Consider the following 27,028-nt stretch of genomic DNA (forward strand, 5'->3'; position numbering starts at 1 on the left):
AACACAGAGGCTATTGGGATAGTTAGTTAGAGGACTTTGTAAAGGTGTCATGGTATCAATAGTCAGAGTTACTGTTAGGCCAGAGTAGGTCAGCTTCCCGCAAATGGCTATTGTGTGAAAGACAATGGAAAAACTGATTCTTTCATTAAACTAATAGTTTATTTAGTGAGCTGCAAAAACTTCTCGAAGTCTTCCCCCAAATGAAGGCAGACTGGTAGCATAATGTTCACGAGGGGCAGTAAGTGTTTCATGTTAAATAATCTTTTAGAATAGGATTTGCTTTGACTGGAACTCCTCTATCTCTATGGGCAAATGTAACTTTAACCCACATTTGGAAAGAAAAGATTGGAAATGATGATGTTCATAACATTTACTGTGTTTTAGACTGAAGATATTCCTTTGAAATTTCATATTTTTTCTACTTCTGATGAATTCTAAGTAGTATATTTTCGCCAAACATATAACATGATCCTATTATAGTGGAAAAAAAAAGTTAAACATATGGGATATTGACTTTAATTTAAAGAACACATTAATTATTACCATTATTTTTCTCCTGTCAATGTAGTTTTATCTTATTTCCCTTGTGTCATTTCTAAATAGCAAATCTGGAGCTCAATTGTCAAGAAATTACAAAGGAGCTCAAAGAATATCTTGCATATGCTATAACTGATAATCAGGCAATTTGAGGTCACCAACAGATGTATTAATGAGATAATGTGAGGGATGTATCATGAGGGGGAGCCTGCCTCTTCCCCCTAATGCCAGATAGACCCCCCCTGGTGATGCTTGGAGAAGGCCATCCAAGGTGACCTGAGTACCACCTTCTCTCAGCTCAGTGCATTGTTCCTGATTTTTTTTTCTTGCCTTTGTGCCTCTCTGAACAGTGGAGCACTCATGGAATCTGCTGAAACCTGAGGCATAATGACAGGTCTGGGGCTGGAGTGGTGCAGAGAAGATGCCATGCACAGCAGACCTGGTCACCAGCTTGGCTCAGTGATGCAGAGGGACATGTTCTGCATCTTGCCAAGAAGTGAACAGCTTCATCTGAAAAATGACAACATTTTCAGGTGGATCGAGAGTGGAAAGAAGGAAGGGGACTCATTCAGAATCTATGAATCCTTCTCTCTCTCTTTTGCCTAGAATGTGCTTTGCCTGTCTTGCCTAAGATGGGCACAAGCGTCAGTTGTAAGATGGAGCGCCGGACCTCTCTCTCCTCTCTGTGAGCTGCAGCATCACCCTCCACTTCCAGGTGCGTGGAGCAGTTTGAGATGTATCTCTGTCATTCCACTTACTGAAACCATCTGTCTGCGTCTGTGCTCCTCAACTTGACTCTGAGCAACTCTGAAGAACAGACCCCTACCCCTAACATTGGCGTGCCTGGCAAATTTTGCAGATGTGTCTCCGATGGGATGAGAGAGAGGAATGAAACATGCTTGTTCTTGTGTTTTGTCTGTTCACAGGAATTTTAGTCTCTGTTGCTAGTGATGTTCAATCATATTTTGTTTTGGTGGTGGGATTGAGCAGCTTCATTGGTATTGTGTAGTATCACCTTGGGCTCCCATAACAAAATACCATAGACTGTGAGGTTTAATCATCAGAAATGTATTTCTCATCCTTTTGGAGGCTAGATGTCTGAGAACAGGATGCTGCCATGGTCGGGTTCTGGCGAGAGCCCTTTCTCTGGCTTGTAGACGGCTACCTTCTCGTTGTGTCCTCAGATGGCTTTCCTTGTGTCTGATGTCTCTTCTTATGGAGACACAGATCCCATGATGAAGGCATCCCTATGATCTCATCTAACCCTAATTACCTCCTGAAGGCCCCATTTCCAAATAACATCACTTGAAGTTTACGACTTCAACACATGCATTTTGAGGAAAACACATTTAGTTCCTAATGTTAAAAGATAAACTGAGGCACATAAATATTTTCAAGAGCTTATTTAAGTTACTATCAATTTGCACCAGGCAGCACCAAACTGAAAGTGCTTGACAGGAGCTTGGGAAAAGTCTTGTAGAGAACAGATGTGGAAGCAGAGCAAGGAAATGATTTGATGGGCTACAACTTAGGCAGTTGACTATGTTGAGGAAATCTAGGTGGCTGTGATTGTTTAGTGTCATTTTCTATGGTATAAGTGCATTTATAGGAATTGACTCTGGGTCACATGGTCTACCAAGGCATTAGAGGCAGCTCAAACTAATGGCCTCCTAGGTTAATTACTTTAACAGTTCCCCCTTTTGGCCATCTTCTTGTACATGATGGATTGACCACAAAAATAGTATTAGTGTCACCCTCAATCACTATCAGGGTTAAGTTGTTTTGCTGTGAAACTCATAGGTTATGATGTCAGTTTGTGAAAGGTTTTTGCTATTCATCTCCTTGTTTGTCTTATTTCTCATTTTCCCAGCTCAGGAGAGACCATCTGATATATATGCACATATTTAAGACTTTATTTATTTACTTATTTATTTGACAGAGAGAGAGAGAGAGAGAGAGAGCGCACATAAGTAGGTAGAGTGACATGCAGAGGGAGAGGGAGAAGCAGACTCCCCACTGAGCAGAGAGCCTGATGTGGGACTTGATCCCAGGACCCTGAGAGCATGACCTGAGTCAAAGCCAGATGGTTACCCAACTGAGATACCCAGGTGCCCTCTTATTTAAGACTCTTGAGAGATACCACTTTTAAGTAGATGTAACATAAAACATAATTGTTGCTGAAAAGTGCATTTACAAACTTTTACTTACATCTATTCAATGCACTCTTTCTAAACAATGATGTTGAGATTACTCCTGAAAATTTCACAAGATATCAAACAGCTATCCATCATCTCAAGTTATTTTTCTTGCTGAAATATTTTGCAAAAGCCATAATATCAACTTATTTGACTAGTAAACCTAGGTAGAACTGAAATTGTATGTCTGCATTATATTTAATGTTGATAACTCTGAAGACATGAATGTTATAATTAAACCAACCAAACAGACTAGCTTTTAAATACCCAGATTATGCCAGATCATGTGAACTTGAAAAAACATTTGGGTTATTTTCTATATTTCTGAGAGAATACTTAATTTATGTAAATGCTTTATTTTTCTTTAAGCCAACTAAACAGAGTTCTACAAATTAATTTTGCCAATACCATCTGGAGATAGAAAAGTCACACATTTATAGCACATATATAGACATAAATAAATGTAGAGCAGACACTTTTTAAATTTTATCCATGAGACAAGTGTTATAATACAAAACTCACTAGTTTTTAAAAGAACTATTGGATTCAAATTGCGTTTCTTGCAGTTGGAATAAATTAAGATTACTCGTTCTGTTGCCTAAAGCTTTTTACTAATATTTATGGAGACAATGTATGATTTTTTTCATTTTTAAAAAATTATTTATTTATTTTTAAAATTTCTTTTCAGTGTTCCAGAATTCATTGTTTATGCACCACACCCAGTGCTCCATGCAATGTGTGCCCTCCATAATACCCACCAACAGGCTTACCCAACCTCCCACCCCCTCACCCCTCCAAAACCCTCAGATTGTTTTTCAGAGTCCACAGTCTCTCATGGTTCATCTCCCCCTCCAATTTTCCCCAACTCCCTTCTCCTCTCCATTTCCCCATGTCTCCTGTGTTATTACTTATGTTTCATTTGTTTTTTAAGGAAATTTCTGAGAGGCCATTCCTAATTCACTTAGTCTCTTAGAAGCTTCTGCATATCAATCAAAAGATGTATCCCATTTTTTTGGGAGGGAGATTTGGGATTGGAATGCCTTTTTCTCTATGGCATCATATAAATGGATAATCTTATCTAGATTAAAAGTTCCCCATTGTGGTCAATGTAATTCAAGATTATCTTTGATAAGTTTCATCCACTTGTTCAGACAAACACAGGCTCTGGGCTCATAATTTTTCTATGTATACTTAGGGAGAATTCTAGTTGGAGGAGTTCCAGACTCTTTGGCTTAGAGGAACCCCTTTTGATTTGCTCTGTCTCTTTTTCCATTAAAAGAGAATTTCACCTACGGGAGGCCTCATAATGGACCCAGACCAGTTTAAGCCAGACGAACTCCAACTTTAGACCCAGTCTGGAGGAAAAAATTCTCAAACAAAGCTGGAGAGCTCACAGTGCAAAAGCTGCAGAGCTCGGATGTGAGCAAAACTTTCTGTACCCTCAAAGAAAGAAGTGGACACAGTGGGCTCAGCAGGTGTCTTTGCCCAATAGCTCCCTGAAAGGTCGAAGATCTTCTTTGGATCATGTTCCTGACGCCAGAACTTTTTTTTTAAATTAAATTAAAATTTTTTCAGTGTTCCAAGATTCATTGTTTATGCACCACACCCAGTGCTCCATGCAATACGTGCCCTCCTTAATACCTACCACCAGGTTCACCCATCCCCCCTCTCCCCTCCCTTCCAAAACCTTCAGTTTGTTTCTCAGAGTCCACAGTCTCTCATGGTTCGCCTCCCCCTCCAATTTCCCCCGATTCACTTTTCCTTTCTTTCTCCTAATGTCCTCCATGTTATTCCTTATGTTCACAAGTAATTGAAACCATATGATAATTGACTTTCTCTGCTTGACTTATTTCACTCAGCATAATCTCCTCCAGACCTGTCCATGTTGATGCAAAAGTTGGGTATTTATCCTTTCTGATGGAGGCATAATATTCCATTGTATATACGAACCACATCTTCTTTATCCATTCGTCCATTGAAGGGCATCTTGGTTTTTTCCACAGTTTGGTGATTTGGCCATTGCTGCTATGAACATTGGGGCACCTATGGCCCTTCTTTTCACTATATCTGTATCTTTGGGGTAAATACCCAGTAGTGCAATTGCAGGGTCACAGGGTAGCTCTATTTTTAATTTTTTAAGGAATCTCCACACTGTTTTCCAAAGTGGCTGCACCAACTTGCATTCCCACCAACAGTGTAAGAGGGTTCCCCTTTTTCCACATCCTCCCCAGCATTTGTTGTTTCCTGACTTGTTAATTTTGGCTATTCTAACTGGTGTAAAGTGGTATCTCAGTGTGGTTTTGATTTGAATTTCCCTGATGGCTAATAATGATAAACATTTTTTCATGTGTCTATTAGCCATTTGTATGTCTTCTTCAGAGAAGTAACTGCTCATGTCTTCTGCCCATGTTTTGACGTGATTATCTGTTTTTTTGAGTGTTGTGTTTGAGGAGTTCTTTATGTATCTTGGATATCAGCCCATTTGTCTGTAGTGTCATTTGTGAATATCTTCTCCCATTCCGTTGGGATGGGTTGCCTCTTTGTTTTGTTGACTGTTTCCTTTGTTGTAAGGAAGCTTTTGATCTTGATGAAGTCCCCAAAATTCATTTTCCCCTTTGTTTCCTTTGCCTTTGGAGACATGTCCTGAAAGAAGTTGCTGTGGCCGATGTCGAAGAGATTACTGCCTATGTTCTCCTCTAGGATTTTGATAGATTCCTGCCTTACGTTGAGGTCTTTTATACATTTCAAGTTTATCTTTGTGTATGGCTGACACCAGAACTTTTAAAAGACAAGCTGAGGCATATTAAAAGTTTGAAGAGTTCATTTGAGCAATTTTATGTTCAGAATAGAACACAGATTCAAATCAGGCAGTGCCAAACCAAAAGTAGTTAGGGGCACTCTGTGAACAGGAGTTGGGGAAAGGGCTTTTACGGAGGAGATGCAGAAGCAAAGCAAGGGCATTATTTGACTGGCCACAGCTTAAGCAAGTGCTTCATTTAAGAAAACCTAGTTGGCTGCTTGGGATTGGTTGCTCTTTTTAAAAAATATTTTATTTTTTTATTTTGAGAACGAGAGAGAGAGAGAGAGAAGAGAGTGGGGTCGGGGAGAGAGAGAGCAAAGATGGTGTTGGGCTTGGGGGGCGGAGAAGCAGAGGCAGAAGGAGAGGGAGAAGCAGACTCGGGACTCAATCCAAGGACCCCAGGATCATCACCAGAACCAAAGGCAGATGCTCGACCAACTGAGCCAACCAGGTGCCCTGTGGTTGGTTGCTCTTAAATTTTGTTTTCTGGAATACAAACGCATTTACAGGAATTAACTCTGGCTTAGGTTTAGGTTTGTTTATGTAGGCTACCCAGGCATTACTGCCATTGGGGTCTAATGGCCTCCTTTAACAACAGCATATTATATTACACACTGCTGAGGACCAGCTGGCTGATACATAGTTCCTAACAAGTCAGGGAATTAGGCAGCCATCCAGGCAGCACTTGGCCACGCTCTGTTTCCTACCCTTTGTCTTCCTATAATTAGGATCTGTATTTTTCAGGGTAGTGACCGATTGGTGGTCCCTAAAAGATAGGTCTACATCAACTCCTAGGAATCTGTGAATGTTTCCTTGTTTGGAAGAGGTCTTTGCAGTTGTAATTAAGTTAAGGATCTTGAGATGAGGAGATCATCTTTCAATTGCCCTAAATCCAAAATCCAATGACAAGGCCTTCATAAAGCATGGAGGTGGAAGCAGCATCATGACCAAGGAGGTGAAGATTGGAATGCTATAGGCACCGGAAACTGGAAGAGGCAAGAATTGAATTCTATCCCAGACCCTTGGGAGGGAGCATAGTCCTGCTGTTACCTTGATTTTAGACTTCTGGCCTCCAGAACTGAGAAATAATACATTTCTGAAACTTCTGGGGTTTTTTAGTCAGCCCCCAAGTTTGTGACAAAATTGTTACAGCAGTCCTGGGGAACTAACACTGCCAGAAATCTTTTTCTTAGACTGAAGCAGTGTTTCTCAACGTTTTCTCCATTTTTGCCTAGTCCAGAAGAGAAAAAAAATTAAACCAAATCTTATTTTATTTTTAAAGATTTTATTTATTTATTTGACAGATCACAAGTAGGCAGAGAGGCAGAGAGAGGAAGGAAAGCAAGCTCCCTGCTGAGCAGAGAGCCGGATGCAGGGCTTGATCCCAGGACCCTGGGATCATGACCTGAGCTGAAGGCAGAGTAAACCAAATTTTAAAGTGAATTTGGTTTCTCCCTAACAAGATAAGTTAAACATTTAAGGAAATTTTGGCGGGTAGGGTTGAGCCATTGTGGGTCACAGACCATTGTAAAGTCTATGGGTTTCTCAACCTCAAGAACCATTTTGACACCTTGAAGACAATATTATCTCTCAGTTTCCATTGAGAGCACAGGTCTAGAAATATAGGAAATGATTAAAAAGGAGACAATTACTAGGGAAGGAATCATCAATATGTGGAAGGAATCAGTGGAAGTTTAGGTCTAATAGTTTAGTTTAAAAGAAGATATATTTGGAGAAAAAGCTACTAAAAGTCAGTATGCAATCCAACTTAAAAATTTAAAACTTAAGTTTTAGATTAAGTAGCAACTGAATGATACAGATAGTGTTATAGGTAACATGGCCTGGGCCTTGATTCATGAATGTGGGTGATTAGTGGAGGAGAGACAAGAGGGCATTCCTGGTACAAGAAGAGAGATGGAGTGAAGGAGAAGACACAAAACTCATCTGGTCTGGTGCAGCTTGTGATAACAGCTGGATTAGAGCCCAAGGGAAGAAATGATGTTGGGTCCATATTGCAGGGAGCATTGAATGCTAGACCAGGAAGTCCGGATTTGTTCTACAGCTAATAGGGAGGTGGTGCATATTCTTCATGAATGCTTCTATCCTAATCTCTCTCTCTCTCTCTCTCTTTTTAAAAATAAGGACACCAGTTAATTGCATTGGGGCACCCTAACGGCTTCATTTTAACTTAATGATGTTTTTAAAGACCTTACCTCCAAATACAGTCACATTCTGAGGAGGGATTGGGACTTCATCATGAAATTTGGGGGGAAGGACATAATTTGGCCCATAACAATAATTATATAAATCAATTTTATACCAGTGGTTTAACTAGTTACATCTGAGTTTTTAATGTTTTTTCCCCCCAGAATAAAAATAAATTCACTCTTAATTTATTCTTTTTAATTTCTTCTTCTCAGCATCTGTACTCTTGACACATTGATATGAAACTTAGATATTTTCAGACTCAATTTACAAGAAAGTTATAATAGAATAATATTTCCTTCTATCTCCTTTCAGCTTTACAATGAAGAAAACTAGTGTTTTCATCTATTTGTAAAAATTACAACTTATTTTTTTTATTAACATATAATACATTATTTGCTTCAGGGGTACAGATCTGTGAATCATCAGTCTTACATAATTCACAGCACTCACCATAGCACATACCTTCCCCAATGTCCATCACCCAGCCACCCTATCTCTACCCCACAATCCCCCAGCAACCCTCAGTTTGTTTCTTGAGATTAAGAGTCTCTTATGGTTTGGCTCCCTCCCCGGTCTCATCTTGTTTCATTTTTTCCCTCCCTACCTGCTACAACCCCTGCCCTGCCTCTCAAATTCCTCATATCAGAGATATCATATGATAATTATCTTTCTCTGATTGACTTATTTTGCTTAGCGTAATACCCTCTAGTTCCATCCATGTCATTGCAAATGGCAGGATTTTGTTTTTTTGATGGCCACATAACATTCCATTGTATATATACACCACATCTTCTTTATCCATTCATCTGTTGATGGACATCTAGGTTCTTTCCATAGTTTGGCTATTGTGGACATTGCTGCTATAAACATTTGGGTGCACATGCCCCTTCGGATCACTGCATTTGTATCTGTAGGGTAAATACCCAGCCGTGCCTTTCCTGGGTCATAGAGTAGCTCTATTTTAAACTTTTTGAGGAAGCTCCATACTGTCTTCCAGCGTAGCTTCACTACCTCGCATTCCCACTGACAGTGTAGGAGGGTTCCCCTTTCTCTGTATCGTCACCAACATCTGTTGTTTCCTGACTTGTTAATTTTAGCCATTCTGCAATGGCCACAGTCGCCAAACTGTAGAAAGAACCAAGATGCCCTTCAACGGACGAATGGATAAGGAAGATGTGGTCCATATACACTATGGAGTATTATGCCTCCATCAGAAAGGATGAATACCCAACTTCTGTAGCAACATGGACGGGACTGGAAGAGATGATGCTGAGTGAAATAAGTCAAGCAGAGAGAATCAATTATCATATGGTTTCAGTTATTTGTGGAGCATAACAAATAGCATGGAGGACAAGGGGGGTTAGAGAGGAGAAGGGAGTTGAGGGAAATTGGAAGGGGAGGTGAACCATGAGAGACTATGGACTCTGAAAAACAATCTGAGGGTTTTGAAGGGGTGGAGGGTGGGAGGTTGAGAGAACCAGGTGGTGGGTACTGGATAGGGCACGGATTGCATGGAGCACTGGGTGTGGTGCAAAAACAATGAATACTGTTACACTGAAAAGAAATAAAAAAAAATTTCAGCCATTCTGACTGGTGTGAGGTGGTATCTCATTGTGGTTTTGATTTGTATTTCCCTGATGCCGAGTGATGTGGAGCACTTTTTCATGTGTCTGTTGGCCCCTTGTATGTCTTCTTTGTAGAAATGTCTGTTTATGTCTTCTGCCCATTTCTTGGTTGGATTATTTGTTCTTTGGGTGTTGAGTTTGATGAGTTCTTTATAGATTTTGGATACTAGCCCTTTATCTGACATGTCATTTGCAAATGTCTTCTCCCATTCTGTCAGCTGTCTTTTGGTTTTTTGACTGTTTCCTTTGCTGTGCAAAAGCTTTTGATCTTCATGAAGTCCCAATAGTTCATTTTGCCCTTGCTTCCCTTGCCTTTGGCAATGTTTCTAGGAAGAGGTTGCTGCCAGCTGTGTTCTCCTCAAGGATTTTGATGGATTCCTGTCTCACATTGAGGTCTTTCATCCATTTTGAGTCTATTTTTGCATGTGGTGTAAGGAAATGGTCCAGTTTCATTCTTCTGCATGTGGCTGTCCAATTTTCTCAACACCATTCATAGAAGAGACTGTCTTTTTTCCATTGGACATTCTTTCCTGCTTTGTCGAAGATCAGTTGACTATAGAGTTGAGAGTCCATTTCTGGGCTCTCTATTCTGTTCCATTGATCTATGTGTTTGCTTTTGTGCCAGTACCATACTGTCTTGATGATTACAGTTTTATAATAGAGCTTGAAGTCTGGAATTGTGATGCCGCCAACTTTGGTTTTCTTTTTCAACATTCCTCTAGCTATTCGGGGTCTTTTCTGGTTCCATATAAATTTTAGGATTATTTGTTTCATTTCCTTGAAAAAAGTTGATGGTATTTTGATAAGGATTGCATTAAATGTGTAGATTGCTCTAGGTAGCATAGACATTTTCACAATATTTGTTCTTGCAATCCATGAGCATGGAACATTTTTCCATTTCTTTGTGTCTCCCTCCATTTCTTTCATGAGTAGTTTATAGTTTTCTGAGTACAGATTCTTTGCCTCTTTGGCTAGGTATATTATTATTATATTATTCCTAGGTATCTTATCGTTTTGGGTGCAATTGTAAATGGGATCAACTCCTTAATTTCTCTTTCTTCTGTCTTGTTGTTCTTGTATAGAAATGCGACTGACTTCTGTGCATTGATTTTATATCCTGACACTTTACTGAATTCCTATATGAGTTCTAGCAGTTTTGGAGTGAAGTCTTTTGGGTTTTCCACATAAAGTATCATATCATCTGCAAAGAGTGAGAGTTTGACTTCTTCTTTGCTGATTTGGATGGCTTTTCTTTTTGTTGAAAATGCCAGCTTATTATATCCTTTGTTTATATGTGTTAATCAAAGATTTTTTATTATAATCAAAATACTTTAAATTGAATTACTTGATTTTTATCAAGTTTAATTTTTGGTTAATTAATTGAAATATGAAAATTACCCATGATGAGAGTTCTCTTTATTATTTCCTCACTCTGACCAAAAATTATATACAGTATGTGCTGTATTTTGAATAATTCCTAAGTCTACAAATGACATTCAACTCCTTTTTGTAAAATGGCATTAAACATTAATTTTTGGTGCTATCTTGAAGTATGATATTTAAAAAGTAGTTTGAAGATAAAGACATGCATTTGGCCCTGGCCCTGGGCTCCTTTTCACCATTGGAGCTAACAGGATAATGAGGAGATGTGTGTTAGGGCGGGTGAATGCAAACCCTGTTTATCTGGATGCCTCAGGAAAAAAAAAATTCTGCATGAATAAAATGAAAAATTTCTTGATTTCTCCACTTGGTTTACTTTGAAACCTGGACTGTGAATGTGTGTGTGTTTAGTTATGTTCAGTTAGCCACCATATAAGTACATCATTAGTTTTTGATGTAGTGTTCAATGATTCATTAGTTGCATATAACACCCAGTGCTCATCACAACATGTGCCCTCCTTAATACAGATCACCCTGTTACCCCATTCCCTAAACCCCCTCCCCTCTGAAACCCTCAGTTTGTTTCCCCAGGTCCATAGTCTCTCATGGTTTGTCTCTCTCTCTGATTTCTCCCCCTTCAGATTTCCCTCCCTTCCCCCGTGGTCCTCCCTGCTATTGCTTATGTTCCATATATGAAACCACATGATAATTGTCTTTTTCTGCTTGACCTACTTCACTTAGCATAATCCCTCCTGTTCCATCCATGTGAATAAGTAAGTTTAATTCATGGTAGTGAGAAGTTATCTTCATAAAATTTTAGGGAGCTAGTAGTCCAGATAGCTCCTTGAAGTTAAAAGATTGGTTATTGGAATTTAATCACAGACAAGTTAAACGAGTTGCTCTTTGATCATGTTAACTTCAGCTTTTAAAAAGCTCCATAAAACCTAGGGCACCTGGGTTAAGCATCTGCCTTCGGCTTAGGCCACGATCCTGGGATCAAGCCTTGTGTCCCGTTCTCTGCTCAGTGGGGAGGCTGCTTCTCCCCTCCTCCTCCCCCTGCACTCTCTCTCTTAAGTGAATAAAATCTTTAAAAAAAAGTTCTATAAAACTGTAATCATCCTTCAGTCTGCCCTGAAACTTCTGTCACCAATGCCAGGAGTCACTAGTAATGGCATATTTTGGTCCCTTGTCTGTCCTCCTTCATGTGGCCTGCCTATAGCATCTGACACAGTAAGCCAGTCCCTCTGCTTTGCAACTTTCTGTCCCCTTAATGTTGTCAGTCTTCCATAGACTTTTTCCCTCCTACCTATCTGAACATTTCTTTTCATTATTATTTTTCCTCTTCCTGATCCCCCCATAAATATTATGTCCTCAGGATTCTGTCTTTAGCCTCCTTCACTTCCTACTCTTGGCTGACTGCATCCATTCTCAAGACTGGAATTTTGTCTTCCACACTGATGATACCCACATCACATCTCCAGTCCAGACTCCATCCTGAACTTTCTTTCTAAAGATCTGTTTAACTGATTCCTTGACATTTCTCCCTGGGTTTCCATATGAATTTCAAACTCAACATGTCATGTTACTGACACCAACAGGTCTATTGTATCTAGACTTCCAGGACTGCCTTCAGAAAATAGAGATCAGTTTTGATCAAATATATTTTGCTCATAGGCATTAAGAGGGAATAGTTTATGTCCCGCTTTCAAACCGACTTACAAAGAGAAACTTTACATGGATAGTATATATGAAACCGTGGGCGTAGTATAGAATATATTCTGATTTTATCCTAGTTCATTTTTTTTTAAGATTTATTTATTTGACAGACAGAAATCACAAGTAGGCAGAGAGGCAGGCAGAGAGAGAGGAGGAAGCGGGCTCCCTGCTGAGCAGAGAGCCCGATGTGGGGCTCGATCCCAGGACCCTGGGATCATGACCTGAGCCGAAGGCAGAGGCTTTAACCCACTGAGCCACCCAGGCGCCCCTATCCTAGTTCATTTTTATTCGCATAACAACCCATATTCAATAACTAAGGTTATTAACAAAAGTGATAAGGGAGGATTTTGATTGTTTTTTTTTTCAGATGTGTAGTTCAAATCCTTGTTTTTCTCAGAAATTCTTGCCATCTCATGACTTACAATATTACATTGCTTAAATCCAGAATTCTACATCCAATCTTTGTCTTTTAGGCACCCATGATGACATGAATTGCAAGAGCATTTCTTCCAATGTCAGAGGCACTGAGATCTATATTTTTTATTTTATTTTATTTCTTTTCTGTGTTCCAGCATTCATTGTTTATGCACCCACCCAGCGCTCCATGCAATATGTGGAGATCTATATTTTATATCTCAATAGTGGAAACTAGTTCCCTTACAAGTGAGGAATAAAGATAATGATGACATCAGGAAACTCAGGTTGTTGGAGAACCAAAGGAGGACCATATTTTTTATTGGTATTAACTATTTAAAATTTCTATCTATCTATCTATCTATCTATCATCTATCTATCTATCTCTCTATCATCTATCTATTTAAATTCCAGTATAGTTAATATACAGTGTTATATTAGTTTCAGGTGTACAATATAGTGATTCAACACTTCCATACATGACCCAGTGCTCATCACAACAAGTGCACTCCTTAATCCCCATCCCCTATTTCATCCATCCTTCTGCCAACCATCACCTGTCCCCTCTGGCAACCACCAGTTTATTCTCTAGAGTTAAGACTCTGCTTCTTGGTTAGTGTCTCTCTCTCTCTCTTATGCTTCTTTTTCTTTCTTCTTCTTTTCTTTTTTTTGCCTTTGCTCATTTGTTTTGTTTCTTAAATTCCACATAAGAGGGAAATTATATGGTATTTATCTTTCTGTGACTTATTTTGCTTAGCATTATACTTTCTGGCTCCATAAATGTTGTTGTAAATGGCAAATTTCATTTTTTATGGCTGACTAATATGTGTGTGTATGTGTGTGTGTGTGTGTGTGTGTGTGTGTGAGAGAGAGAGAGAGAGAGAGAGAGAGATCTCTCACATCTTCTTTATCCATTCATCTATGGATGGACACTGGTTCCTTCAATATCTTGGCCATTGTAAATAATACTGCTATAAACCTTCAGGTGCATGTATCCCTCTGAATTAGTGTTTTTGTATTTTGGGGTACTCAGTAGTGCAATTGCTGGATTGTAGGGTAGTTCTATTTTTATTTTTATTTTTTTTAAAGATTTTATTTATTTGTCAGAGAGAGAGGAGAGCAAGCGAGCACAGGCAGACAGAATGGCAGGCAGAGGCAGAGGGAGAAGCAGGCTCCCCGCCAAGCAAGGAGCCCGATGTGGGACTCGATCCCAGGATGCTGGGATCATGACCTGAGCCGAAGGCAGCTGCCTAACCAACTGAGCCACCCAGGCGTCCCGGTAGTTCTATTTTTAAGGAAAGTCTATACTGTTTCCACAATGTCTGCACCAGTTTGCATTCCCACCAACAATGTAATAGTGTTCCCCTTTCTCCACATCTAACAACTGTTATCCCTTGTGTTGTTGATTTTAGCAGTTCTGCCAGTCATGAAGTGTTACCTCATTGTAGTTTTGATTTTCATTTCTCTGATGATGAGTGATGTTGAGCATCTTTTCATGTGTTTCTCTGGATGTCTTCTTTGGAGAAATATCTGTTCCTGTTTTCTACCCAATTTTTAATTGTATTATTTGTTTTTTGGGTCTTGAGTTTGAATGGTTCTTTATAGATTTTGGATACTAATCCTTCATTGGGTATGTCATTTGCGAATATTTTCTCCCATGCCATAGGTTGCTTTTTAGTTTTGTTGATTATTTCCTTTGCTGTGCAGAAGGTTTTTATTTTCAGGCAGTCCCAATAGTTTATTTTTGCTTTTATTTCCCTTGCCTCAGGAGACATATCTAGAAAAATGCTGTTCCAGCTAATGTCAAAGACATTAATGCCTGTGCTCTCTTCTAGAATTTTTTTGGTTTCAGTTCTTTAATCAGTTTTGAGATTATTTTTGTGTGCAGGGTAAGAAAGTGGTCGGTCTAGTTTCATTCTTTTGCTTGTTGCTGTCTGTTTTCCCAACACCATTTGGTGAAGAGACTGTCTTTTGTCTTTTTCCCATTGGATACTCTTTCCTGCTTTGTTGAAGATTAATTGACCATATAATCGTGGGTTTATTTCTGCGTTTTCTATTTTGTTCAATGGATCTATGTGTCTGTTTTTTGCTAGTACCATACTGTTTTGATTACTATAGCTTCGTAATATAACTTGAAGTCTGGAATTGGGATGCTTCCAGCTTTGCTTTACTTTTTCAAGATTTCTTTGGTTATTTGGAGTCTTTGTGGTTCCATACAAATTTTAGGATTGTTTTCTCTAGCTCTGTGAAAAATGCTGTTGGAATTTTGATAGCGATTGGATTAAATGCATTGATTTCTTTGGGAGTATGGACATTTTAGCAATATTTATTCTTCCAATCCATGAACATTTCCTTGTGTCATCTTCAACTTCTCTTATTAATGTCTTATAGTTTTTAGAGTATGGGTCTTTTACCTCTTTGGTTAGGTTTATTCCTAGAAAACTTATTATTTTTGGTACAGTTGTGAATGGGATTGTTCTCTTAATTTTTCTTCCTGCTGATTAGTATATGGAAATGTAACATTTCTGCACATTGATTTTATATCTTTCAACCTTATTGAATATCATGTATCATGTCATCTGTATCATGTCATCTGTAAATACAGTATTATGTCATCTGTAAATAGTGAAACTTTGACTTCTTTCTTACTGATTTGGATGCCTTTTATTTTTGTTGTCTGACCACTGTGGCCAGGACTTCCAGAACTATGTTGAATAAAAGTGGTGAAAGTGGATATCCTTGTCTTATTTCTGACGCGAGGGGGAAAGTTCTCAGTTTTTCCCCATTGAGTATGATGTTTACTGTATGTTTTTCATATATGGCCATTATTATGTTGAGATATGTTCTGTCTAGACTTACTTTGTTGGGGGATATTATTATGACTGGATGTTGTACTTTGTCAAATGTTTTTCAAATGAGGGTCACTTTAAGAAGAAAGGAACTGAAAACATTTTGATGAAAGCTTAACTTATCATTTACCTCTCAGGCTGGAAATAAACCAAGAAATATTTTGCTAATTTGAGAAAATAATATTACCTCTGTTTCACATTTTGGGAATTTATTAGTACATGATTACTTCATGCTTCTCCTCTTTTTATGAAAGCCTTTATATTTGCTTTCAAAAGGAAACACCCAGACTTTTGCTTCTGTCCAAGGCAGAATGACGGGATGAATTTACCCTTCCAACCAAAGCAACTAAAAACTCGACTATGTATATGAAAAAACAAAAAAACAAAAAACAACCCAGTACTCAAGACATTGGATGTCAGCGATGAAGGGCACCAATCCCCAAAAGACAGGAAACAAATGAAGTGAGTCCTGTGGATGCCCTGGCTTACTGCTTTGAGAGAGTTTTCGGGCTCTGACTTAGGGCTGGGGGCCCAAGTATGGAATGGTGGTCTCCCTGAGATGAGGTGATGGAGCAGGGGGTTTGGAGAGGCCATGGCGGGTAGAGTTCCTAGGGTGAGTACTGGTGAGGAAGAGCTGCATAGAGCGAGACTTTGGGGATCTTCACAGGGTCCCTCTTGAATGTTCAGCTGAGTACTGATCATTGTACTTGTGTAAGGAGACTATTGAGGCTGGGGAAAGAAATACCCAAAGGATAGAAGAAACAATCCTTGTAGCTTATAAAAGGCTGGGATTAGCACCTGTCCTCAAAGTGGGAACACTTACAACTCACAAAGTATTGGGTATTTCAGAACTCAGAGGGTTTTGCTTCAGTATTGGGGAAAATTAATCCTAGATGACACATTGCTTTAGTTCTGCCTAACAAAGCTTAAAAGCAAGACCCCAAATGATTAAACTGTGGGTAATAGAAGCATGTTCTGGAACAAAACCCAAGAATATTTATAGAAATAAAAAAATATCCCTGCACCCAAGAAGGTAAAGATCACCAGTTCTGGCATTTAATAATAATAAAAAATAACTAATACCTTGTGAATTGTAAATGTGTGCACTCTCTCTCTCTCTCCCTCCATCATGGGAGGAAACAGTAAGAAGGTGGCTATCTATTAGCCAGGAGGGAACCTCATCACTAACTAAAATAGCCAGCACCTTGATCTTGGACTTCCAACCTCTAGAATTGGGAGAAATAAAGTCCTGTTGTTTAAGCTGCTCAATCTGTGGCATTTTGTTATGGCAGTCTGACCTGACAAATAGAGTTTTCTATTTTTTTTTTGCTATTATAATGAAATATTGCCCTGAAAATCCTTGTACAGTTATCTTCACACCCTTATGCTGAAGGTTTACTAACAGAGATTCCTGCAAGTTTGATTGCTTGGTTATGGTGTGTGCACATGTAACATTTGAGTAGATACTTATGCTGTTCTTTCTGGCAATGCCTCTTAGTGTTCAGATGCACCACAATGATGTCATTCTGTAATGGTAAAGCCATGTATTCTCACCACAGCCTAGAATATGCGTTCATGTTTGGAATTACAGATTGATCAGGTAGAGGTAGTCATCATCTCGCTTTCTCCATAGGAGTGCTGCTGACATTTTTGGCTAGAAAATGTCTTGTGTGTGGTATTGAGCTGGTATCCTTCCCCAACACTTACTATCTCTAGTCACTGTAAACCAAATGCCAGCAACACGTGATCACATGTCATTGCTGTAAGTCCAAAAGTCCCACGCCTGAGGGGGTTACTTTCCCACTACCAGAAACTCTGAAACATATAGCAAGTTTAAAATATTATAGTTAGTGGGGTACGTGGGTGGCTCAGTGGGTTAAAGCCTCTGCCTTCGCCTCAGGTCATGATCCCAGGGTCCTGGGATTGAGCCCTGCATCAGGCTTTCTGCTCAGCAGGGAGCCTGCTTCCCTTCCTCTCTCTCTGCCTGCCTCTCTGCCTACTTGTGATCTCTGTCTATCAAATAAATAAATAAAATAAAAAATTATAGTTAAAAGAAACAGTTTTGTGACCTATAGCTTTGTTAACAAAGAATTTATTTTTTTACCAAGCTATTATCGTGGTTAGCATCTGCAATCTTTTTTTGATTCTAATTCCACAATTTTCTTAGTTAAGCAAGTCCTACATTAATTTGGGCTAGAATTTCACATATAAATGTACTCAATCCATAGCATCAAATTTATTAAAAGAAAATTTCAAATAAAAAGAACAACATAAGGAATATCCATGTACATTATTTAGATTTAAAAAGGTTAACATTTGGGGTACCTAGGTGGCTCAGTTGGTTAAGCATTTGCCTTTGGCTCAGGTCATGATCCCAGGGTCCTGGGATTAAGCCCCACATCGGGCTCCCTGCTCAGCTGAGAGCCTGCTTCTCCCTCTGTCTGCCACTTCCCCTGCTTGTGCTTTAACAAATAAATAAATAAATAAAATCTTCAAAAAAAAAAAAAGGTTAACATTTTGCAGTATTAGGTCAAGTTTTAAAAAATTACTTTAGAAATATAATGTAGATATCATGTAGGGCCCTTCTGTATGTTTATTCAACCAGTGTCACTAGTGTGGATCCTTCACTCTATATTTGTGATAGACAGAATAATGTTTCCCCAAAGATGTCTATGTTATAACCTCTGGGACCTGTGAATATGTTAACGTACATGGCAGAAGGGAAACAGGGTTATGTATGTGGTTAAGGTTAAGGACCTAGAGATGGAGAGAGTTGCTTGCATTATACGGGTGGACCCAATCTAATCACATGAAGCCATAAAATCAGAGAAGGCTTCTCAGCTGTGTGGAGAGAAGGCAGGTGGGGGGGGTGGGGGGCAGAGGGGTAATAGAAGAAGAAAAAGAGAAAGGGAAAGAGCACACACTCACACTGTGATCTTGCTGGCTTTGAAGATAGAGGAAGGGGGACATGAGCCAAGGAATGCAGGCATCTTCTAGAAACTGGAGAAGGCAGGGAAATGGATTGAGACCCATGTTAGGCTTCTGACCTCAAGAACTATAAAAGAATAAATTTGTGTTGGTTTAAGCTCATGAATTTGTGGTAATTTGTTAAAACAGCAATAGGAAAAACAATTATACACTATGTGTTTACTCGTAAGTGTTTAAAACTTGACTGAAATGTAACATTTTTAGTAGAAATGTGTTGGTTCTACTTATAAATCCCTCTCAGTGCTGATTAGCAAAAACATGCTATTACATATACCTGACTGTCCACTAGTTGTAGTATTGAGTAATATCACTCATTATTATCTTAAGACAAGGAGGATAGATAGCTGAGGGCTGGACTGGGGCAACTTGGGCTTAAGGCAGGGTTGTCAAATTTGCATTTTCACTAAACACGAAAACTTATTTATTTACTTATTTGACATACAGAGATCACAAGTAGGCAGAGAGGCAGGCTGTGGGGGCGGAGCGGGAAGCAGGTTCCCCGCTGAACAGAGAGTCAGATGCGGGCTCGATCCCAGGACCCTAGGATCATGACCTGAGGTGAAGGCAGAGGCTTTAACCCACTGAGCCACCCAGGCGCCCAACACGAAAACTTTTTAAAATGTAATTGCAGGGCGCCTGGGTGGCTCAGCTGGTTAAGCAACTGCCTTCGGCTCAGGTCATGGTCCCAGAGCCCTGGGATGGAGTCCCACATCGGGCTCCCAGCTCCATGGGGAGTCTGCTTCTCCCTCTGACCTCCCCTCTCATGCTCTCTCTCTCACTCTCTCTCTCTCAAAATAAACAAATAAAAAATATTTAAAAAAATGTAATTGCAAATACTACATGAAGCATAATTTGCTAAACCTGCAACAGAGGGCAAGAAAACTCTTGTGATCCACGTTGCAGGATCAATTTCATATTTAACATCAGAGTAAGAACGCCTATTACATTGAGCTGTTAAATCTACATGGAAGTCAATCTATTTAAAAACCTTAAATCAAACACTTCAAAAGAATGACGGTTAAGAGATACAAAGTTTGGCCTGACTAGGCCTTGGGGTGGGGACCCCGGCTGCCCCCAAGCGGGGCTCTGGGTTTTGGGGTGGACGCCTCCTGCCGGGCCAGCCTGGGCTTAAGTTCTACGTCCCTCCGGAGTTTCTATCGCCAGTCGCCTGAACACTATACTAGCTCCCCTCCGTGTACAAGACCCTTCTAAGAGCTATGAGGCTCGGCGAGCTGTTTTGGATCTTCCCGGCTTCCGGCTTCCGGGCTGTCACGTGCCTCTGGTCATGTGACCGACCCTCCTGTCATTCTAAGGAGGCCGCTCCTGCTTCCTTCTGCCTGTGCCGCCCGCAACGTCTCCTGGGTGCGGGAATCTTTGCACTTCTCGGGCTCTGTGGCTCGCTCCGCCTCTCAGGCCTCTTTACCGGGCAGGCGACGCCGACTCGACGCTGTTTCAGGTGCCCCAGCCGGGCTGTGGCCCCGACGGCCTGAACCTGTGCATCGTCCCCGCCGCCTTTGAGTGAGTTGTGGGGTCCCCAGGGTTCGCGAAGTAAGGCCGCACTCGCGTTTTGTCGCCTGCCCCAGCCCAAGTGAGGCGACCCCTGCGTCTTCCCCAGCTTCCCTCGCGCGCGCTGGTTTTTCGCTGCGCAGGTCCCTTCTGGTCTCCTCTCGCCGGGGTCTCCAGATTTCTTTCCTTTCAGGCCTCCAGTAGGTTTACGGAACTGGAGCTCCTCCACGGCAGAGAAGCAGGGGGGAGGGGGAGGAAAGGTAAGAAGTATACTTTCCCCAGGTTTGGGGCAGGCCCTGGCCTGCTGAAAATTCGAGTTGTTCAGGGATTTAGAGGACGGTAATGAGGCACTTTCACCTACCCCAGGAGAGGCTGCCGGGCCTGAGTCCGCTTGGGTGAACCAGGGTTCCAGCCTGACCCGGACAGAGCCAGTTTTATCTCTGCCATACCTGTGTGTATTGCTTTTGATTGTTTAGGCAGCAAATCCGCAGATGTAGAGATTTTAAGTTCCAAACTGACTAAGGTCATGGGGATTGTAGAATAGAATTTTGGGTATGGCTTTAGTTTCTTTGTGGCCATGGCGTGAACTTAACATTTTGTGAATCAGAACCTACATATTTTGTATTGAGATAAAATAAGGCTTAAGCGTTTACTAGTGAATTTAGAAGTGAGAATTACATGAAAGCTCATTTTGTAGGTTCTTGTTATCACACCAGACTCCATTGTCAGTTGTACCTAAACCGTAGTTGGTATTTGTTCCAAAACTTTCTCCCAAAATTGGTTATGAAAATATTGTGAACTTGGTTGAAAAAAGAAAGCTCTGTCTTTGAAGAAATGATATTCCCACTTTGGGGTTTTTAATTTGAATGAGTCATTTTAGAAGGTACTTGTAGGTTTTTCATATATGTCACTTAAAAATGATGTTTAGTAAATGTAAATGAAATAATTGGTTTTATCTCTGCAAGTTATTTTTTCTGTCAGAAGGAAGTATGATCCCAGTTGCATACATTTAAGCTGTATGCCTGTTTTATTAAAGGATGATTTCTGATGTCAATATCTTTAAGAGTTCCTTTGAAAAATTTACTGCAAGACTAGACTCAATGATTAAAAACTTTTCTTGGAAATGGAAAAAAATCTTTAGGCAACACTCTTACGGGGTGTGGTGTAATTGGGCAAGATCTGAAATATAATAATAATATTTAATATTTAGGATATTCAATATTTGAGTTGAATGGTTGTCTGGGGAGAGTAAGATAATGATGATATTAATTATAACAGCAATGATAGTAGTGGTTGTTAAAAAATGGTAACATCTGGTATTCTGGCTTCATCTTGCATCAGAATTGAAGATCTGTTGAAAAACATCTCAGATCATAAAATCTAGATGACCAAAATGGATATCCGAGGTGCCGTAGATGCTGCTGTTCCGACAAACATTATTGCCGCCAAGGCTGCAGAGGTCCGCGCAAATAAAGTGAACTGGCAGTCCTATCTTCAGTAAGTACTCATTTGCTGTGAATCATGGATAAACATGTGCTTTTACATCAAACTTGTCCATGATCATGCTTCTGTGAGAGGAATACTGGAAAAATGCTAATGAATGTGGAAGAAAACACTTCCTCCTTAGAATTCTTACTTGACCTAAGAAGTGCTGGAAACAGCCTGAGGCTCTAGCAGGGGAACAGAGCCGCTCAGAGCAGTTTTGATCTTTTCTGTCTGGAAAGTTGTACTTTTTGAATGAGTGGGAAATGTGGGCAGCGTGTTCATGGGAACTGTAGCCAAGGAAGGGGATAATGGGCAAAGCCTTCCAGACTGGCTTGTTGTGCCTTGGTGATCAATGTGGGGACAGAGGTGTTGCAGAATGGCTTATAGAACTAGTAAAAACAGTGTAGATTCTGAATTTCAAGACCTGGGTTTAGGAATTCTGGTTCTTTTGTCTACTAGACTGGTAATTTTAGGTAAATCTGTTAACTTCTCTGAGGTTCACTGAAGTAAATGTGAAATGGGGATAGATATCTCAGAGTTGTTGCTCAAATAGTGTACTTAAAGTATTAACACAGTTGAATACAAACTGTGTATGTTGAATATACTCTTGATAAATTTTGGCTCTTTCCTCTTCTTTCTTGTATGCATTAAGATTTAGCATGCTGGTGTTCTGTATTTATCTGTAAAGTAAGAGTTTTTTCTTAACCATAGTTTATCATACTGACTTTACTTTATATCTGTTTATTTTGGTACACTTATGAGTGATTTATTAAGGAAATTCAGTTAAGATTTGCATATACATTTTGAAAAACAAATTGAGGAATTTTTTTTTTTTAAGATTTTATTTATTCACTTGATAGACAGAGATCACAAGTAGGCCCAGAGAGAGAGAGGAGGAAGCAGGCTCCCCAGTGAGCAGAGAGCCCGATGCGGGGCTCGATCCCAGGATCCTGGGATCATGACCTGAGCCGAAGGCAGAGGTTTTAACCCACTGAGCCACCCAGGTGCCCCGAGGAATCTTTAGTTTTGTATTTAACAGTTTTCTCTGCTGTAAGAGGGACATGCAGTGTATAAAAATGATGCATTTATTTCTGTTAATTTAGTCAGTTATCAAACATTTATTCCTGCCTTTCAAGTGTGAGGCATTTTTCTAGGCTTTGAGGCTTCAAAAGATAAATTTATAATCTGGTAGGTAGTCAAATATATAAACAGATCATTTAAATTTGGTATGTTAACTGAGATAGAAAGGTGCACAGGGAACGATAGGTGGACAGAAAAATGACAGTTAATCCTACCTCTGGGAGGTTTTCCTGTGGGGGATTTTCAAAGGTAGAGAATTAAAAGCAGGATTTTAGGTGGGGAATAAAACATGTTTTGGAGGCAGGCAGTGCAGAGGGCTGAGGCTGGAGGCAGCAAGGAGCCATTTGTGAAGACTCCTCCAGGAACAGAGTTTTAAAATTGCTGTTGTAGGTATTGAGAACAACCAGTGTTTGTAAGTGGGGGTTAGATGTCAGATTGCCTTTTGGTTGGATTGTTCTACTGTCAAAGTAGAGGGTAGATTTGTGGAAACAAACCTAGAGCTAAGGGTGAGACCTTAGCGCAGTATTCAGATTATTGGAATGGATAGAATTGGATAGATTTGAGAAAGTCTTAGAGATCGATTTAATGTATGAGGGTGAGAAAAAAAATCTTAAGATGAGTCTGGATTCCTACTTTAAGGGACTGGATTGTTATGGGGCCATGGACTCAAGGGCAAGAGGAGGAGGGACTTTGTGATGTTTTCTCTCTTTATCTCTATCTGTGTAGTTGTTTAAAACCCCTGTGAAATTAGGATTTTGAGTTCTTTTTCCTAATATTAGTCCAACGTGTGTTTAGACTAGAGGACAAGGAGTTTCATGTTTATAAAGCTGGAGTCTGTTTATAACCTAAATAGAGTGGTATTGTTACTGACCATAAGGCACTGGCTGACTGCAGAAGTTCCCTAGCATGGGCATGGAACTTTTTTTTTTTTTAAAGATTTTATTTATTTATTTGACAGAGATCACAAGTAGGCAGAGAGGCAGGCAGAGAGAGAGAGGGGAAGGAAGCAGGCTCCCCGCTGAGCAGAGATCCTGATGCAGGGCTCGATCCCAGGACCCCGGGATCATGACCTGAGCCAAAGGCAGAGGCTTTAACCCACTGAGCCACCCAGGCGCCCCGGGCATGGAACTCTTTAATTCCATGTAGATTTTTTTTTCTTTTTTAAAGATTTTATTTATTTATTTGACAGAGATCACAAGTAGGCAGAGAAGCAGGCAGAGAGAGAGAGGGAAGCAGGCTTCCTGCTGAGCAGAGAGCCCGATGCGGGGCTCGATCCCAGGACTCTGAGATCATGACCTGAGCCGAAGGCAGAGGCCTTAACCCACTGAACCACCGAGGCGCCCCCCCACCATGTAGATTTTTAATTGCTTTCTCTTCTGTTCCTCCTTTTCCAAGGCCTCTGTACTACTAAGTTGTAGTCTCATTCCTACTTCTGTCCTTTACTTTGTTGTCCATCTCATGCATTTCTTTATAAAGCCTTTCTACTCTGTATTTCTGTAAACAAATGTTCATCAAATGATACTGTGTGCCTGCTGTTGAGCCAACTGTTTTGGGGACATTGGTGGATGTTGAATGTACCCAAAGAGCTTACAAGTCATTGGGGCCATCCATGACACATGAGTTCTCAGGGAATCTTGTATCACATCTTATTCTGATAAAAATAAAACCCTTGGAAAAGTCCTGTAATGTCAAAAGGCCAATATGCTCTAGCCCATATGGACTAACATGTTATTATGAAAATACAGTGTTTTAAAAATGTATGTTTGTTTGATTAAACTTTTTCTTAGTAATTGAACTAGACCGTACTTAAATGAATGGACATGGCTATCTATTAGTCAAGCTAGAATCTAGTAAAACTCTATCCCAAGGATCCAAGAACCATAAAATATTGTAAAATATCATTCTTCCAGTCGAGTATAAGGTCTGATGAGGAAACAGAACTTTAAATAAAAAAGATTCAATAATAAAAAGTGGGAAGCATTAAAATGGAAATATATGTGACGTTTTCTCAAATAACAAAAGCAGGGAACGAATAATTATTTGGGAGCTTTAGGAATGACTTCACAGAATACATGAAGATACTCATGGGAGTTGGCCAAGCAGAGGAGCTGTGGGTGGTAGTGAAGGAAACTGCTGGCTGGGGGCTAAGTTGGGGAAGAACATGCAGCACTAGGGGAGCCTCAGGTAGTTGGGTGGGGCTTTCTCCCAGCTGCTGCAGGCCAGTTTGTGGCACCTTCCTTCACTGGCTTTGGAGGCCCAAACCCATCAGGCATTTTGACACTTCTCTTACATAACTAACCATACCCAGACAAATTCTTTTAGCTCTGCGTCAGAACCCATCCCAGATCTTACCACTTTTTCTCTAGCTCCACTTTCACTGCCATGTGTAAGCTGTCATTATCTCTCACATGCTCTCTTCTTAACAGACCCTTGTCTGCTGTCTCAGGTTTCATTTTCCCCCATAGGAGCAACTCTGCTTTTTTTAAATTAAAAAATTGATTTAATTGACTATAATGTAATGTTAATTTCAGGTGTACAACTTAGTGATTGGATATTTTTATACATTATGAAATGATCATCTTGGTGGGTCTAGCTGCCATCTGTCACCACACAAAATTAGTACAATATGACTGACCATATTTCCTGTGCTGTACTTTTCATCCCCATGATTTATTTATTTTGTAACTGTAGGTTTGTACCTCTTAATCCCCTTTATCTATTTTGCCCTTCCCCTCACACCCCTCTCCTCTCCTCATCACTGCTTATTCTCTGTATCTATGAATGTGTTTCTGTTTTGTTTTTTTGACTTCACACATAAGTGAAATGTGCAGGATTTGTCTCTGTGTCTGACTTACTTCCTAACTTAATGCCAGGACACTAAATGCTATGAAAACAAAACTGAAGCTTGGTAAAGAGCTAGAAAATGCTAACAGAGGAAAGAATATATTCTTGGTGGATTACAGTGAAGGCCTTTCTTCTTTTTTTTAAATTAATATTTATTTATTTATTTTAGAGACAGAGAGTGCACAGGCAGGGGGAGGGGCAGAGGAATAGAGAGGAAAAGCAGACTACCCACTGAGCAGGGAGCCTGACACAAGGCTTCTCAAGACCCTGAGGTCATGACCTGAGCCAAAACCAAAGAGTCAACCTACCAAGACTTACTTCCCTTACTATTACCCTCTAGGCCCATCCATGTTGTCCTAAATGGCAAGAGCTCATCCCTTTTTTATGTCTGCATGATATTCCTTTGTGTATATACCACATTTTCCTTATCCTTATGTCTGTTGGTAGACACTTAGGTTGCTTCTATATCTTGACTATTGTAAATAATGCAGCAGTAAACATTGGGGTGCACATATCTTTGAATTAGTGTTTGTTTTCCAGGGATAGATATCTAGAACTGGAATTGAAGAGCAGTTCTTTACAATGCTGTGACAGTCATTTTGAAAATAGAAATCAGATTATGCCACCCTGGTCACAGATATCCAGCAACTCTGCTTTTCTTGCTCTTTGAAGCTACTGCTGCCCCACTGAACTTGCACTTACACCTCTGTCTGGAAGTTCCTCCCTAGATCACTCGGCTCATTAACTGACTTCATGCAGTTTTCTGCACAGGTGTCTTCAGAAGGGCCTTCACTGTGGGGCACTTGGGTGGCTCAGTTGGTTAAGCCTCTGACTCTTGGTTTTGGCTCAGGTCATGACCTCAGGGTCTTGAGAAGCCTTGTGTCAGGCTCCCTGCTCAGTGGGTAGTCTGCTTTTCCTCTCTCTTCCTCTGCCTCTCCCCCGGCCCGCGCACTCTCTGTCTCTAAAATAAATAAATAAATCTTAATTTAAAAAAAAAAGAAGAAAGGCCTTCACTGTAATCCACCGAGAATATATTCTTTCCTCTGTTAGCATTTTCTAGCTGTTTACCAAGCTTCAGTTTTGTTTTCGTAGCATTTAGTGTCCTGGCATTATGGTATGCATGTGTGTATTTAAAAAATTATTTTTGTATTTGTATGTTTTTGTTTTCCTCCCTGTGATGCAAGCTCAAAGAGGGATGTTTAATTCACTGCTGTGTCACCTGTTCTTAAAGGTGCCTGACACACAGGCTGATGGTTGATCTTGGGTGATTAGATCATTAATGGGTAGAGTAGATGTTGGGCAGTGGTGGAGACAGTATTTGGGAAAGGAGTAATGTACTTGGTAAGTCATGGACTGTCCCATGTTGCTTTCATGTCAACAGTCGGATCTGTTTTTTTTGGC

The 27,028-nt window shown here is 40.1% G+C and overlaps 1 protein-coding gene across 4 annotated transcripts in view; it reads left to right on the plus strand.

Annotated features, from left to right (window-relative positions):
- Positions 1–19,989: 19,989 nt before the first annotated feature.
- Positions 19,990–27,028, plus strand: part of ATP6V1H (ATPase H+ transporting V1 subunit H) — a 155,578-nt gene continuing 148,539 nt past the window's right edge. For 3 of the 4 annotated variants that reach the window (XM_047727107.1, XM_047727110.1, XM_047727109.1), the window contains exons 1-2: positions 19,990–20,230; positions 21,560–21,715. In XM_047727107.1, coding sequence (XP_047583063.1) covers positions 21,603–21,715 — 113 coding nt within the window. In that variant the 5' untranslated portion in view covers positions 19,990–20,230; positions 21,560–21,602. Of the gene's footprint in view, positions 20,231–20,939; positions 20,961–21,559; positions 21,716–27,028 lie in introns of those variants that run through there. The other variant, XM_047727108.1, reaches the window with a different exon arrangement.

This window comes from Lutra lutra, chromosome 4 (genome assembly GCF_902655055.1).
Source record: "Lutra lutra chromosome 4, mLutLut1.2, whole genome shotgun sequence".
Taxonomy (NCBI): domain Eukaryota; kingdom Metazoa; phylum Chordata; class Mammalia; order Carnivora; family Mustelidae; genus Lutra; species Lutra lutra.